This window comes from Perca flavescens, chromosome 21, assembly GCF_004354835.1.
Source record: "Perca flavescens isolate YP-PL-M2 chromosome 21, PFLA_1.0, whole genome shotgun sequence".
NCBI classification, from domain to species: Eukaryota; Metazoa; Chordata; class Actinopteri; order Perciformes; family Percidae; genus Perca; species Perca flavescens.
In genome coordinates this window covers 5,495,370-5,510,041 of record NC_041351.1, presented here as the reverse complement: position 1 = coordinate 5,510,041, position 14,672 = coordinate 5,495,370, and the positions used below count along the sequence as shown (strand labels likewise).

At 41.9% G+C, this 14,672-nt stretch overlaps 1 protein-coding gene across 2 annotated transcripts; it reads left to right on the top strand.

The window, feature by feature from the left end:
• The first annotated feature begins 814 nt into the window (after window positions 1-814).
• Window positions 815-13,632, top strand: tubgcp2 (tubulin gamma complex component 2). 2 transcript variants are annotated; one of them, XM_028567507.1, is made up of 18 exons: window positions 815-936; window positions 1,301-1,461; window positions 1,733-1,861; window positions 2,134-2,310; window positions 3,254-3,413; window positions 4,571-4,778; window positions 4,856-5,055; window positions 5,572-5,761; window positions 5,842-5,987; window positions 6,563-6,743; window positions 7,100-7,280; window positions 8,137-8,309; window positions 9,395-9,523; window positions 9,621-9,741; window positions 9,850-9,993; window positions 11,590-11,706; window positions 11,940-12,103; window positions 13,500-13,632. In XM_028567507.1, exons 2-18 carry the CDS (start codon window positions 1,312-1,314, stop codon window positions 13,573-13,575), a joined length of 2,646 nt encoding a protein of 881 aa, XP_028423308.1. In that variant the 5' UTR covers window positions 815-936; window positions 1,301-1,311; the 3' UTR covers window positions 13,576-13,632. The 2 variants fall into 2 exon arrangements, with proteins under 2 accessions (XP_028423308.1, XP_028423309.1); XM_028567508.1 differs by having other exon boundaries at window positions 815-991.
• The last annotated feature ends 1,040 nt before the right edge of the window (window positions 13,633-14,672 follow it).

Genomic DNA, 14,672 nt, shown 5'->3' with positions numbered 1-14,672 from the left:
GAAATAGGGCAAGTTAAATATAGGGATGCATAAATATATACAGTACATAAACAATATGTTCTATTATATTCTCAAGTAGAGCTGGGCAATATATTGATATTATATCGATATCGTGATATGAGACTAGATATCGTCTTAGAGTTTGGATATCGTAATATAGTGATATGACATAAGTTGTTGTCTTTTCATGGTTTTAAAGGCTGCGTTACAGTAAAGTGATGTCATTTTCTGAATTTACCAGACTGTTCTAGCCGTTTTATTATCCACATTACTGATGATTATTTATCAAAAATCTCATTGTGTAAATATTTTGTGAAAGCACCAATAGTCAACACTACAATATCGTTGCGGTATCGATATTGAGGTATTTCCTAAAAAATATAGCGATATTTGATTTTCTTCATATCGCCCAGCCCTGTTCTCAAGTATATGTATTTTGAAACAATTAAAAGGAAATCAAATTAAATAAGATTCAATTCAAATAATTTTAAAATACAAATAAGTACAAAATACAATTTACTTAAAAAAAACAAAACAACTATTTGTTTAATGTAACTTTAAAGAAGTCATTAAGATTACGATATACTTGATTGATTGATTTATTATTATTAAACACAGGAGTTTGGGGTTCGGTGCCTTGACAAGGGCCCTACGGACTGACCTACTGCCACCCTCTTTAAGAAAATTAGTCATTCTTATTATTTTGAGAAAACTACTCAGGATCTTTTTTCATAACATGAAATGGGCCTCCATATGGTTCTGATTCTGATTATCTGCTAATAAATGAAAGTTGTAGCGTCGATATTTAACCGATGGGGGCAGTGGCGCCATCGCTGCGGGTATTATAGCAGCAGAAGAAGAAGAATTTTGACTAGCGGTGGGCGCGTTTGGTACCTGCTCAGTTTGCTGTTGTATTGAAGCAGACACAACTGTCAGGTATAGTGTCTGGTAGAGACTTGGGCTACACCTGTAATAAGGCATTTATCACTGAGTTACGTTGTTATAACTCTTCGGCGAATTGTTTTATTCGTGGTGAGCTAGCTAGCTACGCAGTTAGCATCCTCATAGTTCATTTTACCCGGGGCTGGCTCTTTAGCCAGTTAGCAAGCTAGCATCGTATAACGTTAACTGTTGAGCTCAGCATCACTTTAAACTCTTTAAAATAGTTGGTTGAGACAAAGCCTAAATAACTGCATGTACTCAGCTCGGCTACGGGGGATGTTTTGTCGTTATGAGCAAATAGCCTGATGTTGATATGAGCTGTTAATGGGGCTAAGGTACTCTTGTGTTGTCATTTCAGCTGGCTGAGCCATGAGTGAGTTCAGGATCCACCATGATGTGAACGAGCTGCTCAGCCTGCTTCATGTTCGGGGAGGTGATGGAGCAGAGGGCTACATAGACCTACTGCAGAAACACAGGACTCCCTATGTTACAACCACAGTGTCTGCTCACAGTGCCAAGGTGGGTGTTAACCACGTAGGAAGGCTTTAGTACACCTTTCAGGGCACGGAAAACAAAGTCCTGGAACATACAGAATTGTTATCTTGAAAGTGATGAGTTTATGAACTTTTGCAGGCATCACCCGCCAGATGTTCCCGCAACAACTGGCAGCAGACATTAGGGCTCTGTTTAGACTTGTGTGCATATTTTGTCTTTCAACACCAGTTTGTGTAACATTTTTTAGCTAAAGTTCTTACTGATTATTCTCTGTTGGCTGTTATATTATTTTCAGGTCAAATTAGCGGAGTTTTCTAAAACCCCAGAAGACTTCTTGAGGAAGTACGAGGAGCTAAAGTCCAAAAATGTGCGAAACCTTGACCCTCTGGTTTATCTGCTCTCCAAACTCTGTGAAGATAAAGAGGTAATACGTCGTATGGTTTTGTTATTACTTCAAATCAATTTATTTCACCCTTTTGGTGTTTTAAATGATTTGTTTTTCTACACAAACAAGGAAACTGCTAATGTGACTAATATAAATAGAAAGAGAAGATTGAAACCTCATCATTAGGTGTTGGAAGTGGCTTAGTTTGATTTCCCCCTTGTTAATAAAAGTTAAAAATACTGTCTTATTGAACCTTAGTAGTCAACCATCCTTATCCAATATCTCACAGCTTTGTCGTGATATTTTCGTAGACACTCCAGTTTCTGCAGCAGAATGCCAAAGAGAGGTCAGAGTCCTCAGCGAACACAACGTCAACCACAACTACCAGTTACACTCTGCCTCAGACCACCACCAAGATGTCCATGCAGGAACTGGATGAGCTTCGAAAGAAGCTCGGCAACGTGACGGCCAGCTCCAACGCTCCGCTGGTGAGCGTTTCTTACTCCGATGCAAACGATCTGAAGGTTTGGGTTGGCTCGTGAAACTGTAGGATGTGTCCCTGCACACGTCATAAAGAAAACCGATAGATGTCAAACAAAAGCCTCATTCGAAAAGAGTGCAACACTATGAGTTCCAGGAGAGACTGTCTTAAAATGTTCATTGTTAATCCAACAATTAAACAGCTTTTGCATTTTTCCACTCTCTGTAGTGATCGGCTATTCACTCCGCCTTTCAGCGTGGCTGTTGTTGAACAGCTATAAACGCTTTTGATTTCCGATGCGGTAGGGCTGGGCGATATGGACCAAAAGTCATATCCCGATATATTTTGGCTGAATATCGATATACAATATATATCCCGATATTGTTTTTCCGCAAAGTGAGAGCAGTTCAGTCAAAGTCAAAGCCAAATATGACATGTCAGAAGTAGTTTCATAGAAACCGGCTATTTCAGTTAACAGTTGCAAAATCAAATGAATAAATAATAAACAGATTATATATATCTATACAAAATATCTTCACACTTAGATTTTTGATAAATAATCATCAGTAATTTGGATATAATGACTAAGTGGGTAAAGGCAAATAATAGAACAGTTACAACAGTCTGATAAGTTCAGAAAATGACATAATTTTACTGTAATGCAGCCTTTAAAACCAAGAAAAGACACTTATGGTCATATCACGATATTACGATATCCAAAATCTAAGACGATATCTAGTCTCATATCACGATATCGATATAATATCGATATATCGCCCAGCCCTACGATGCGGTCGTACAAACTAGTCCTCTTCTCGTCCCCCTGTTATATTAATCTTGCCTGAAGACAGACGTTTCACGGGTGCAGCCTGCTGTTGAAAAGAAAGTTGAAATAAAATATCTGCCGCTGCTTTAAATTCTCCCGTCACTCTTTGGGTTTTTGCCTGCAGCCTGCTGAAGTCACACGGAAGATGCTGAGAGACAAACACAACAAGAAGAACCCCACCCAGCCCAACCCCGTGTTTCCTAACTGGGTGTACGATCGTCCTGCTCTCCTCGGAGACTTCATCACCAGCCCTACCCCTCCAGGAGATTCAGCTGTGGCTATTGGTAAGCCAAAACATTTTAATATTAATTTCTGCTACATGCAGTCTGCTGCAAGACGTAACATCAATGACGTCACCCATTGGTTTGTAGACTTCTGTTTTGAAGCTTGGGAGTCGCCATCTTGGGGAGGGGAGGGTTCTTGAAAGAGAGGGTGGAGCTGGGGAGGATGACGCAGCCAAGCCAGGGTTGTTTATGGTTTCATGGCGCTGTGCTAAGCTAAACGCTAAAGAGGTAAAGTTGCTGATTTTCAACCCTTCTGAAACGAGTCATCCTCCTGTAGATTTACCAACGGGTAATTGCGGCCCTATGGGTACTGCCGCCATTCATTTGCATGTACTAGCTACGTTGGCAGAACGTTTTTTTTTTTGATTATTTTTTTGTGGCTTTTTCTGCATTTATTTTGATAGGATAGCTAGGTGAGAAAGGGGAGAGAGAAGGGGAAGACATGCAGGAAATTGTCACAGGTCGGATTCAAACCCTGGACCTCTGCCTCGAGGCATAAACCTCTCAGTACATGTGTGCCTGCTCTACCACTGAGCCAATCCGGCCACAGAACAAGACATTTTTAAGCGACCAAATGTTCTAATTTACTTTGATGAAGTTAAAACACACAGTGAGATGGGTCAACGTTTAAGATGAAACACGGACAACACCCCAAAACAAGTTCAGGTGTATTTTAATGTCCACAGTGCCATGGTTAGCATCGCTAAGCCTCTGTCCTGATTGACGGGTCGTTGTGTAGCCACGCCCCTAAAGCATCCCCTGCTTTATCGTCTATTTTAAAATAAATTGGACCATAATTTACTAAATGAAAATCATGCTGTGTTGAAGAAGACTTGAAACTAGCAATTAAGACAATAAACTTATTTTAAAAATGTTTACTGAGGTAATAAATCAAGTGAGTAGTACGGTAATTTTCTCATAGACTTCTATAGAAACAGACTTCTTTTTGGAGCCAGTGGAGTCGCCCCCTGCTGGAAATTAGATAGAATTCAGCGCATTGGCTTCACTTTTCAGACCCGGAAGATTTGCCCATTATTTTTACAGTCTATGTGCAAGACACTAGCTCATTTATTAAATATCACTTAAATACTGAAACATCAACTAGGTGTACTTGTGGTAGGTGGTAGTATTCATAACAGGGTTGTGTCTGCGGCCAGGTACGATGCCCCTGCCTGCTCAGGAACAAGCTCTGGTGGAGGATCTGCTGTTTGTCCTTATTGGAGTTGATGGGAGAGACATCACAGCTCAGCCTGTACTGGGGAGACAGAATCGCTCCTTCATTGTTGATTCAACACTGGACATGTCTATCAAAGAGCTGGTTAACAGAATATTACCAGTTGCGTCGTATTACTCCACTATAACACGGTGAGTGTGTCATCTGTTCACATACATTTCTAACCGAGGACCGATGATTAGATGGCGGTGTTGTATTTCTTCTTCAGCTTCATTGAGGAGAAGTCGTCCTTCGAGTACGGCCAGGTGAACCACGCGCTGACGGCGGCGATGAGGACGTTGATAAAGGAGTACCTGATCTTGGTCACGCAGCTGGAGCACCTCCAGCGGCAGGTCATGCTGTCTCTGCAGAAACTCTGGTTTTACATCCAGCCCACCATGAGGACCATGGAGATACTGGCCTCCATTGGTAAGAGTCTGAGAACGTGAGTTTTGCGTCTTTGGTTCATGGGGATAGTTGAAGCATTTTTTTTTTTTTCACCGAAATTCGTGTGTATATTTGCAGGTTTTTAAAACGCCGGTAAACCTGCTAAAAATAGCCAATAGACATCTTTCCCATTGCAGACAAAAGCCAGATGTTAGTGAGCCTAGGTGGATTTCTTTGGCCAGTGGGAAAGGGCTCATTTTGGCCACTTGAGGGCGCTCTGACCAAGGTTTAGAGAGAAACTACAACACCAGCAGATTGGACACAGATGTTGACATTACATCTGTTGTATTTCATCAGTAAACAATTCAAAATGAAACGATAAGTGTTGTAGCATGTGGTGATGCTTTACTGTTACTTTCACGACAGAGTTGCTAGAAACATTAAGTTTCTTCCTGAAGATAACTGCACTAACCAAACTTTTACTTTTTGATAGCTTTAGATAGCTAGTACATTTTTATTTTTTTAAATACAATTATTTTCCTTCCACTAATTTCACAGCGTCCTCGGTAGATAAAGGAGAGTGTATGGGGGGGTCGACACTGAGTCTTCTTCATGATCGAACCTTCAACTACACGGGTGACAGCCAGGCTCAGGAGCTGTGTCTCTACCTCACTAAAGCAGCCAGCGTCCCTTACTTTGAAATCCTGGAGAAGTGGATCTACAGGGGCATCATCAAGGATCCATACAGGTACAGTTTAATCTGAAAACACACTTTTGTACCACTGTATCTGCTTTGTGTTCAAATCTGATGTTTGTGTGTCCTCGCAGCGAGTTCATGGTGGAAGAGCATGAGCTGCAGAAAGAGAAAATTCAAGAGGACTACAACGATAAGTACTGGGATCAAAGATACACCATCGTACAACATCGGATTCCCTCCTTTCTACAGAAAATGGCAGACAAAATATTAAGCACAGGTAACAAAAAAAAGTAAATGTTAAACATTCTAAGAGCCTTTCTTAAGGTAAATGTTCAAACGGAGTGTCATTTCCACGCTTTCCATTCACTGTCTATGTAAGCAGCCGTGCAATGCATTCTGGTAGCGTCGTCGCAAACTTCAAGAGACGGGGCGCAGAGTTGCCCGCTCCTCGTGTGCACAGAGTTAAGGTCAGAGGCGTTCACCTCGACTTGCCGCCTCTCTAAACCCATTTAAACTGACCGTCAATCTAAAATGAAGACCGGTTCAGCAACTTAATTTTTTGCATAAAATGTTTTCAGAAACACTTTTTGGTGAACTATTTTCGTAAAATAATAGAAAGTTTCCAAACGAGCCACCGTGTTAGTTAGGTTTGAAATGCGGGGGCAGACAGCCAATGAGGTGCAGCCTGCACGGTTGTCGGAGGGTGTAGCCTGTTTTCATTGGTCATTGAAGAGAAACTGATAACTGCTAGTGGCAAGACCATCAAGCATCTAATGCAGGGAAGTGGGGCGATTCCTCCTGGACATGTTCCTTAAGACAAAAGATTGAATTCCCTTCTCTGTTGTTGCGTAGGGAAATACCTCAATGTGGTGCGGGAATGTGGCCGCGATGTGACGTGTCCTGATGCTAAGGAGGTCCTGTACACCCTGAAGGAAAGGGCTTATGTGGAGCAGATAGAGAAAGCTTACAACTACGCCAGCAAGGTCCTGCTGGCCTTCCTCATGGAGGAGAAGGAGCTGGTTTCACGCCTGAGGTAAATGGTTAATGGTATTTGTAAGTAATTTATAAAGATTGAGTGACAGGAAAGATGACCGAAAGAGAGGATGTGATGCTGCAACGTTTGTGCGTTGAATTCAAAAGCCCTTGTGTCCTGTATGAAAGCATCTGGATTTATAAGCTCCTTTCCAGAGTCAAAAACTACATTAATAAAAAGCTTGGCTAAAAAGTCTTATGTATAGATTTAAAAAAAACGGAAATGGACTTTGTGTTGCAAGTATTTTCTTTTAATTTGTCACCTGTCTGTAGTTGGATATTAGGTTCATAATCTTTGCATGTAGTGATTTACTGATGTACTTATGAAACTATATGGGCCTGTGTTTCTTTTATTAGATCCATCAAGCACTACTTTTTGATGGACAAAGGTGATTTCTTTGTGCACTTCATGGACCTGACAGAGGAAGAGCTGAAGAAGCCGGTGGACGACATTGTTCCTACCAGACTAGAAGCCCTGCTGGAGCTGGCCCTGAGGATGAGCACAGCCAACACAGACCCCTTCAAAGACGACCTCAAGGTGGGTGGAAATAAGACTATAAAGCTCCAGACTATGTGCTCAGTAGGGTTGCACGATATTGACAAAATACGATATTGATATTAATTTTGATATTTTTAAACGTGTAAAATTACAAAAGTTATGGGAAAATACAACACAAAGTTTATATCAACTGACTGTCATATTGGACTGGTACAACATGAATGAATAAATAAATAAGGACCATGTCTACAGAAGAGGACATGTTGTACTGGTTGTACAGTATGAAATAAAAAGAACAGGACACAACTTGTCTTTCTCTTCTCTGATTTGTTCCGTTATCTCTATCTACATGTATTTCTTCACTTACACTGTCACTCTGTCAAAATATGCACACACGTGGTACGCTCCATAGGGTTTGTCACGTAGTGGACCCCGTGCGCTGTCGTGTACTAACATGTAGAAGTGGCGCGGTAACTGGCCAATGAAATGATAATCATTATAGCGTTTCAAGGGGGCTCTAAATCGCACACAACTGAGCCACACAGCCAACGGACAGGACGAAGCGCTCCACAAAATATTGCATACTTATCACGACGCTTTTGATATATTATTTGTGCGATAACGATGTTGAGTCAATATATCACTCAACCCTAGTGCTCAGTAAACGTCAGTGCACTAAAACTGCCAGAGTTAGACGGAGCAGCAGAAAATAAATGGACAAAATCCCTGGAAAGTAAATTCAAATAGATAGAAATTACAGGGAACAAAACAAAAGCTTTAAACATCTGACCATTCCTTCCATTACTAATCTATTAAGTCTTCCTTCGCTCGCAGACCGATCTCATGATTTAGGAGCAATGCTGTTTCACTTAAACTTCCTCTCTTCTTTGCACAGATCGATTTAATGCCTCATGACGTCATCACTCAGCTGCTGCGGGTGCTGGCCATCGAGACCAAACAGGAGAAGGCCATCATTAACGCGGAACCGACAGACGTGGCCCTCAGCGGGCTGGAGGCCTTCTCCTTCGACTACATCGTCAAGTGGCCGCTCTCCCTCATCATCAACAGGTTCTGCCTGTTGATTTGATCTCATTTATATGTTTCATAGTGTTTTCTTAAAACTAGAGTGCACTCTACTTAAGTAACTCAAAAAGTTTTTAGCCAGAAATTCAAAATTCAAAATCGGTCAACAATGATCATTTTAGCAAACGCCTTAATTTTAAATAATTTTGAATTTGCATGTACTTCCTGGTTTGAAGGCCTAACAAACTGACTTAAAGGGAGGCTGCAAACAGCACAGAATAAATTAATACGAGTAATCCTGAACTTGGGTCATAGGTCTCATATAGGTAGGTCACAATTTGTTGAGCTCAACTGGCTGCCTGTTGAGTTTCGTGTTAGTATTTCAAGGCTGACCATGATCTATAAAATATTGTTTGGTAGTATCCCAATTTTTTTGTCGTGTCTTATAACTAAGGTAAAGGACACACACAATATTTACACGTGTGGCAGCATGTCTGACCTCTGTCCTTATAGATTTAAGACAGTGTTAGGGAAAGGAACCTTTGCCTATATAGGGGCAGTTCAGTGGAACAAGTTAGATCGGCAAATTAATTTCCACACTGAACTCTTTCAAAAAGACAGTCAAGGCCTGGTTACTAGATAGGGTTGCAGAATATAAAATTTTTTTTTTATGTCATGTCGATTTTCATCACACACTCTGTACGTGTCTTGTCCTGATGTGTTGGAGACCACAATGGAAATAAGTCCTGGACTTTATTGTGTTTTTATCCTCGATTTGTATTAGATGTCTTTTCATGTTTATTGAAATAGCATTTTTGATACAATTAAATAAATCAAATACTTTTACATATAAATGAGTGTCAGATTAACCCTATCACCACTACGGAAAGCTGTCCGTGGCGACAATTCCGCACTGGCGAACCGGATGGCTGTCGATACAGTGAATTAACGTTGATCGTTTGTACTCTGGTCACGTTTTAAGCAAAATGCTCGACATTTGCTGGTTCTGTTTTTATTATATTTTGTTATTCTTGTGTATTTTGATGTCCTCTTTTAGACAGCACTTTGTAACTTTTGAAAAGTAATCTATGAATGCATTTTAAAACCTTTCATTTGTATTCATTTTCCAGGAAAGCCCTGACGAGGTACCAGATGTTGTTCAGACACATTTTTTACTGCAAACATGTGGAGAGGCTGCTGTGCAACGTGTGGATCAGCAGCAAAGATTTCAAGCTGTACTCCTTACATTCTGCCAAATGGTGAGTTGACGTAGAATTTAAGGTGAATTTATGTATAAAAAAAAACAAACTCAACCAGCAAAATGTCTCACGCTCTGTTCAAACTGCCTGCACTCAGGTTTTCCGCTGCGTTCGCCCTCCGACAGCGCATGCTCAACTTTGTGCAGAACATCCAGTACTACATGATGTTTGAGGTGATGGAGCCCACCTGGCACATCATGGAGAACAACCTGAAAACGGTGATTGAATGAGCTCTCCGGCCCAGATCGCTCACTGTTATCGTCACGGAAACGCAGCCAGCTGACAGCTGTTTTTCGTGCTTGACCGTCTGTCTTCTCCTTCTCCAGGCGTCAAACATCGATGACGTGCTCTGCCATCACACCAGCTTCCTGGACAACTGCCTGAAGGACTGCATGCTGACCAACCCCGAGCTCCTCAGGATCTTCTCCAAACTCATGTCTGTCTGCGTCATGTTCACAAACTGCATGCAGGTTTGTTTACAGGATGGTAAAGAGGAAATGTTTTCAGCCGCTTGTTTCTGCTCTTGGACTTAATTGTTTAAAGTATTCATATTGCATTCCATGTTCTGCTTTGATTGAACACAAGATTTGTACAGAAATGCAATAGTGAAGGGAGTTAAAACCAGGCCCCCAGGAAGTGTGCTAGGCTTTGAAGCCAATTTGGTGGCCAAACGGTGGATTTACAACTTCCGTGTCCATCACATGAGGCCATGGGTCCCAAAAAGAGTTTTATTTTTTATTTTTTTCCTTATAGACTTATAGACTTATGGCTTAAGAGACTTCCTTAAATCGGTGGATAATCTTTTTAAAGTGTCACGACCTCTGCAGAATGAATCGTAATCAGAATTTGATCCATTCTGTCCGATAACATTTCGAAAGTTTAGAAGAGACAGACAATAAAATAATTTAATCCCCATTCAAGTTAGCGGAGCGCTACACTCGATGTAGCTGGCTCGGCCGGCTGGGGTCTTTAGAGCGCCTGCCCATAGTACCGTAGCAGCGCTGATCATCCTGGTAATTTCTATACAGAAAGTTGAACTTTTTTGGCTTAAAGGGGAACTATTTACCTTAACGGAACAGCTTCGGAGTCATTGGAAGGGTTATATGACTTTTTTCAGGTTGAATAATGGTTGTCTCACTCCCCCCCTAGCGCCTGTGAGCGGAAAAAACGCCATTGCAACTTTGGGCCGGCGGCCTCAGCATCAGGAAGTATCGCGTGATATCATGTCTCGCGATGTAACAAATTGCTTCATGGCACTGCACACATAGGCCTACAGGAACAATATATAAGAACAAGGTAGCGATGGAGTTTTTCACACTATCACCATGGCTGAGCCAGCAAAAAAAGAAGCAGAAAGCTAGGGAAGCATTGTCGGAGGAACAGAGAAAGAGGAAACGGCAGACTGACCGAGAGAGGAGTCAGACACTAGTAAACATAGGAGCTGCCAAAATATCTATTCTATAAGCTGTAGGGGGAGCTCTATAGAGAAACCTGTAGGGGGGGCTCTATAGAGAAACCTGTAGGGGAGCTCTATAGAGAAACCTGTAGGGGAGCTCTATAGAGAAACCTGTAGGGGGGCTCTATAGAGAAACCTGTAGGGGGGCTCTATAGAGAAACCTGTAGGGGGGGCTCTATAGAGAAACCTGTAGGGGGGGCTCTATAGAGAAACCTGTAGGGGGGCTCTATAGAGAAACCTGTAGGGGAGCTCTATAGAGAAACCTGTAGGGGGGCTCTATAGAGAAACCTGTAGGGGGGCTCTATAGAGAAACCTGTAGCGGAGCTCTATAGAGAAACCTGTAGGGGAGCTCTATAGAGAAACCTGTAGGGGGGCTCTATAGAGAAACCTGTAGGGGGGCTCTATAGAGAAACCTGCCAGCAAAAGTGAAGAAACGGCCAAAACTGCATAGTGCCCCTTTAATGCACCACCGAACAACTCTCATAGGAATGAATGGGGCTCCGTTTCAAACGCTGTATCCAGTTTTTAGTTATACATGTATAGTTAAAACCTGAAAAGGAAACTAGCAGATCCTTGTACTAAGATGTTTTTCTTTTCTTGGCTGTTAAAGCGGTACACTCAGAGCATGAGGTTAGACCGCCTCTCCCTGGAACAAGGGACCATGGACGGGCCTCCCACTCGGAGCGAACATGCTGAGGAGGCAGAGAAGAAGAGGCTGACCACAAAGGTATTTCCAGAACGCTCACTGCCATGCCTGCCCCGCCATCAGAGAAACCACTAGACTGGGAAATGTGAACACGTGTTGAAAAGCTCTTCAACATAGCATCCGAACCAGAAAATGAAAATGCTGTACAAAAAAGCACTAAGGTGCTGTATTAACAACTGGTGCGTGAAAACAAATGCAGCTTTTGCATCTCAACATGTAGTAAGTAACATGTTTTTGTTCTTTGGCTGCTTCAGTTATTAGCTGAGCACGCGGACATCCTCCAGTCAGACGCAGGCTTTGAAGCCACCATCAGCAAGTTTGACAGTAACTTCAGCATGCTGCTGCTGGACCTGCTGGACAAGCTGAGCATCTACAGCACCAACGACTGTGAGCACAGCATGATCAGCATCATCTACAGGTAAAACGCTTTTGTTTTTTTGCATGTAACACTCTGACTGTAAATAAAGATGGACAACGAGTCTCCACTTCCTCCCACTGTACAAAAGTGTTGCCAAAATATCCCGGATATGAATATGAAAAATTTATCCGTTAACGAAAATATCATTATTAACAAAAGAGAATAAGTGGTCTAGCATTAGAAGCAGAAAGACAGCGAAACCTGCAACATGCATGCAGGTTTCCTGAATTAAAGACTTACAAAATCACAGAGATCCTAGGCCATGGTTCTCAGCAGAAAACAGATGGAATGCCTTCTCCAGGTAGGGAATGAGTCCTTACCCCAAGTGAAGGAGTTCAAGTACCTTGGGGTTTTGTTCGCGAGTGAGGGGACAATGGAGCGGGAGATTGGTCGGAGAATCGGGCGCAGCGGGTGCAGTATTACATTCAATCTATCGCACCGCCAGGACGAAAAGAGAGCTGAGCCAGAAGGCAAAGCTCTCGATCTACCGGTCAGTTTTCGTTCCTACCCTCACCTATGGTCATGAAGGCTGGGTCATGACCGAAAGAACGAGATCCAGGGTACAAGCGGCCAAAATGGGTTTCCTCAGGAGGGTGGCTGGCGTCTCCCTTAGAGATAGGGTGAGAAGCTCAGTCATCCGTGAGGAGCTCGGAGAGAGCTGCTGCTCCTTCGGCGTCGAAAGGAGCCAGTTGAGGTGGTTCGGGCATCTGGTAAGGATGCCCCTGGGCGCCTCCCTAGGGAGGTGTTCCAGGCACGCCCAGCTGGGAGGAGGCCTCGGGAAGACCCAGGACTAGGTGGAGGGATTATATCTCCAACCTGGCCTGGGAACGCCGATCCCCAGTCGGAGCTGGTTAATGTTGCTCGGCAAAGGGAAGTTTGGGGTCCCCTGCTGGAGCTGCTCCCCCCGCGACCCGACACCGGATAAGCGGACGAAGATGGATGGATGGATGGATGTGCGCTGCCATCTAGTAATTTCAAAGCCAGAGTCTGCGCAGTAGTGATCGGGCGGTGGCGCCGCGGTATCACAGTCCCACCCGACCAATCGCGAGTCAATCATGACGTTTCAATCTCTCTTTATAGCTTCAAATAACTAATAAAAACCAAACTTGTCAGGAAAAATTAACACTTGAACACACATCAGCGTTATCAGAACTACCTAAAATGACAGAAACATTCTTTGGGAAAATGTATTTGAAGTTTTTATACTTTTATAGATTTTTTTTTTTTAAGTTAAGCAAACAAGTTTTTTAATTTATTTTTTCTTACCATCCAATTATTGGTTTTCATTTATTTCCGACATCATGCAGTATAGATAGAGTTATTGTAGAAAATGATGATTTGATATTTTTGTAAATGACTTTGATAATTTGCTAACTCTGCTGTTATGATTTCACAGGCTGGATTTCAATGGATTCTACACTGAGCGGCTGGAAAGGATGGCCATCGAGCGGAGTCAGAAAGCACCAGTGTAGCATGTTGTGTCTTTGTGTGTATTAACTGTCACCCAGCAATAAAATGTCCTTTCCTCATGTCTGTCCATCACTCTAACATCCAACCGCCCAGACAATTACCATACAGACACTGGCTGTTGTTTAAAAGAGCTGATGCCTCAGTGTGTATATTATGTATGAAATGTAGAGTTACAGTGTGATGTTTGCAGCCTCATTTCAATGATTCAAATTGTAAATGTTAAGAAATGTGGAACTAGTATGTTTATTCTGCTTTGAAAATGAAAGTCATGGCACTCCTTATGGGTAACTTATTGTACCTGTACAATGAAAATGTAGGTTTGTATTCATTAAAACAAGACTTTACTGAATAAATTAAGACTGAACGTCTGCCTAAACTTAACATGGTTTATCCAGAAAGAGGTAACCTTTAATATAAACAATGTTTTAGAAACGTTCCCATTAGGAATAACGGTTCGAGGTGTAGTAACGTGATAGTATAACACTGAACAAGATAACCGGAAGATTGCAGTACGATTGATTTATAGTTTTGAAATGTATTATATACATTAAAACAAAAAGCAACGTTTATAACCGTTAACTGAGTCAGTGAGGGTCAACGGTTGAGTGATACTTCTTGGTCTAGACGTTTGTACTACTAATACGGTGACATAAATTATTATAATTATTAAAAATTCATACTCCCCATTCCCCCTTCAGAATTCTTCACACTATTAACTTTGTAGTTAAAGTCACATTTTTACAAAACGTTTGCCTTGTAGTTCATCAGATAAGAGCTAAAGTTAGCTACCTAAGTTCAAGTTCAAGGAACTTTATTGTCCCCCAATGGGGCAATTTGTTGTGCAGCAGATGATCACACACACACAATATAGAGATTGCCTTGCAGGCATAGTTAAAAACAATAAAAAAACAGTTAACAATAAATAGTAAGTCAATAAGTTATCTATGGTTCTTTACAGCATTAACAAGTAGAATGGCTGCAGGTACAAAAGAGTGTTTATATATCTTGGTTCTGAATTTTGGAGAGTTTAAAGCGTGATCCAGATGGCAACATCTGAAATAAACCCTGTAAGGGATGAGAACTATCTGACAGGATAGAT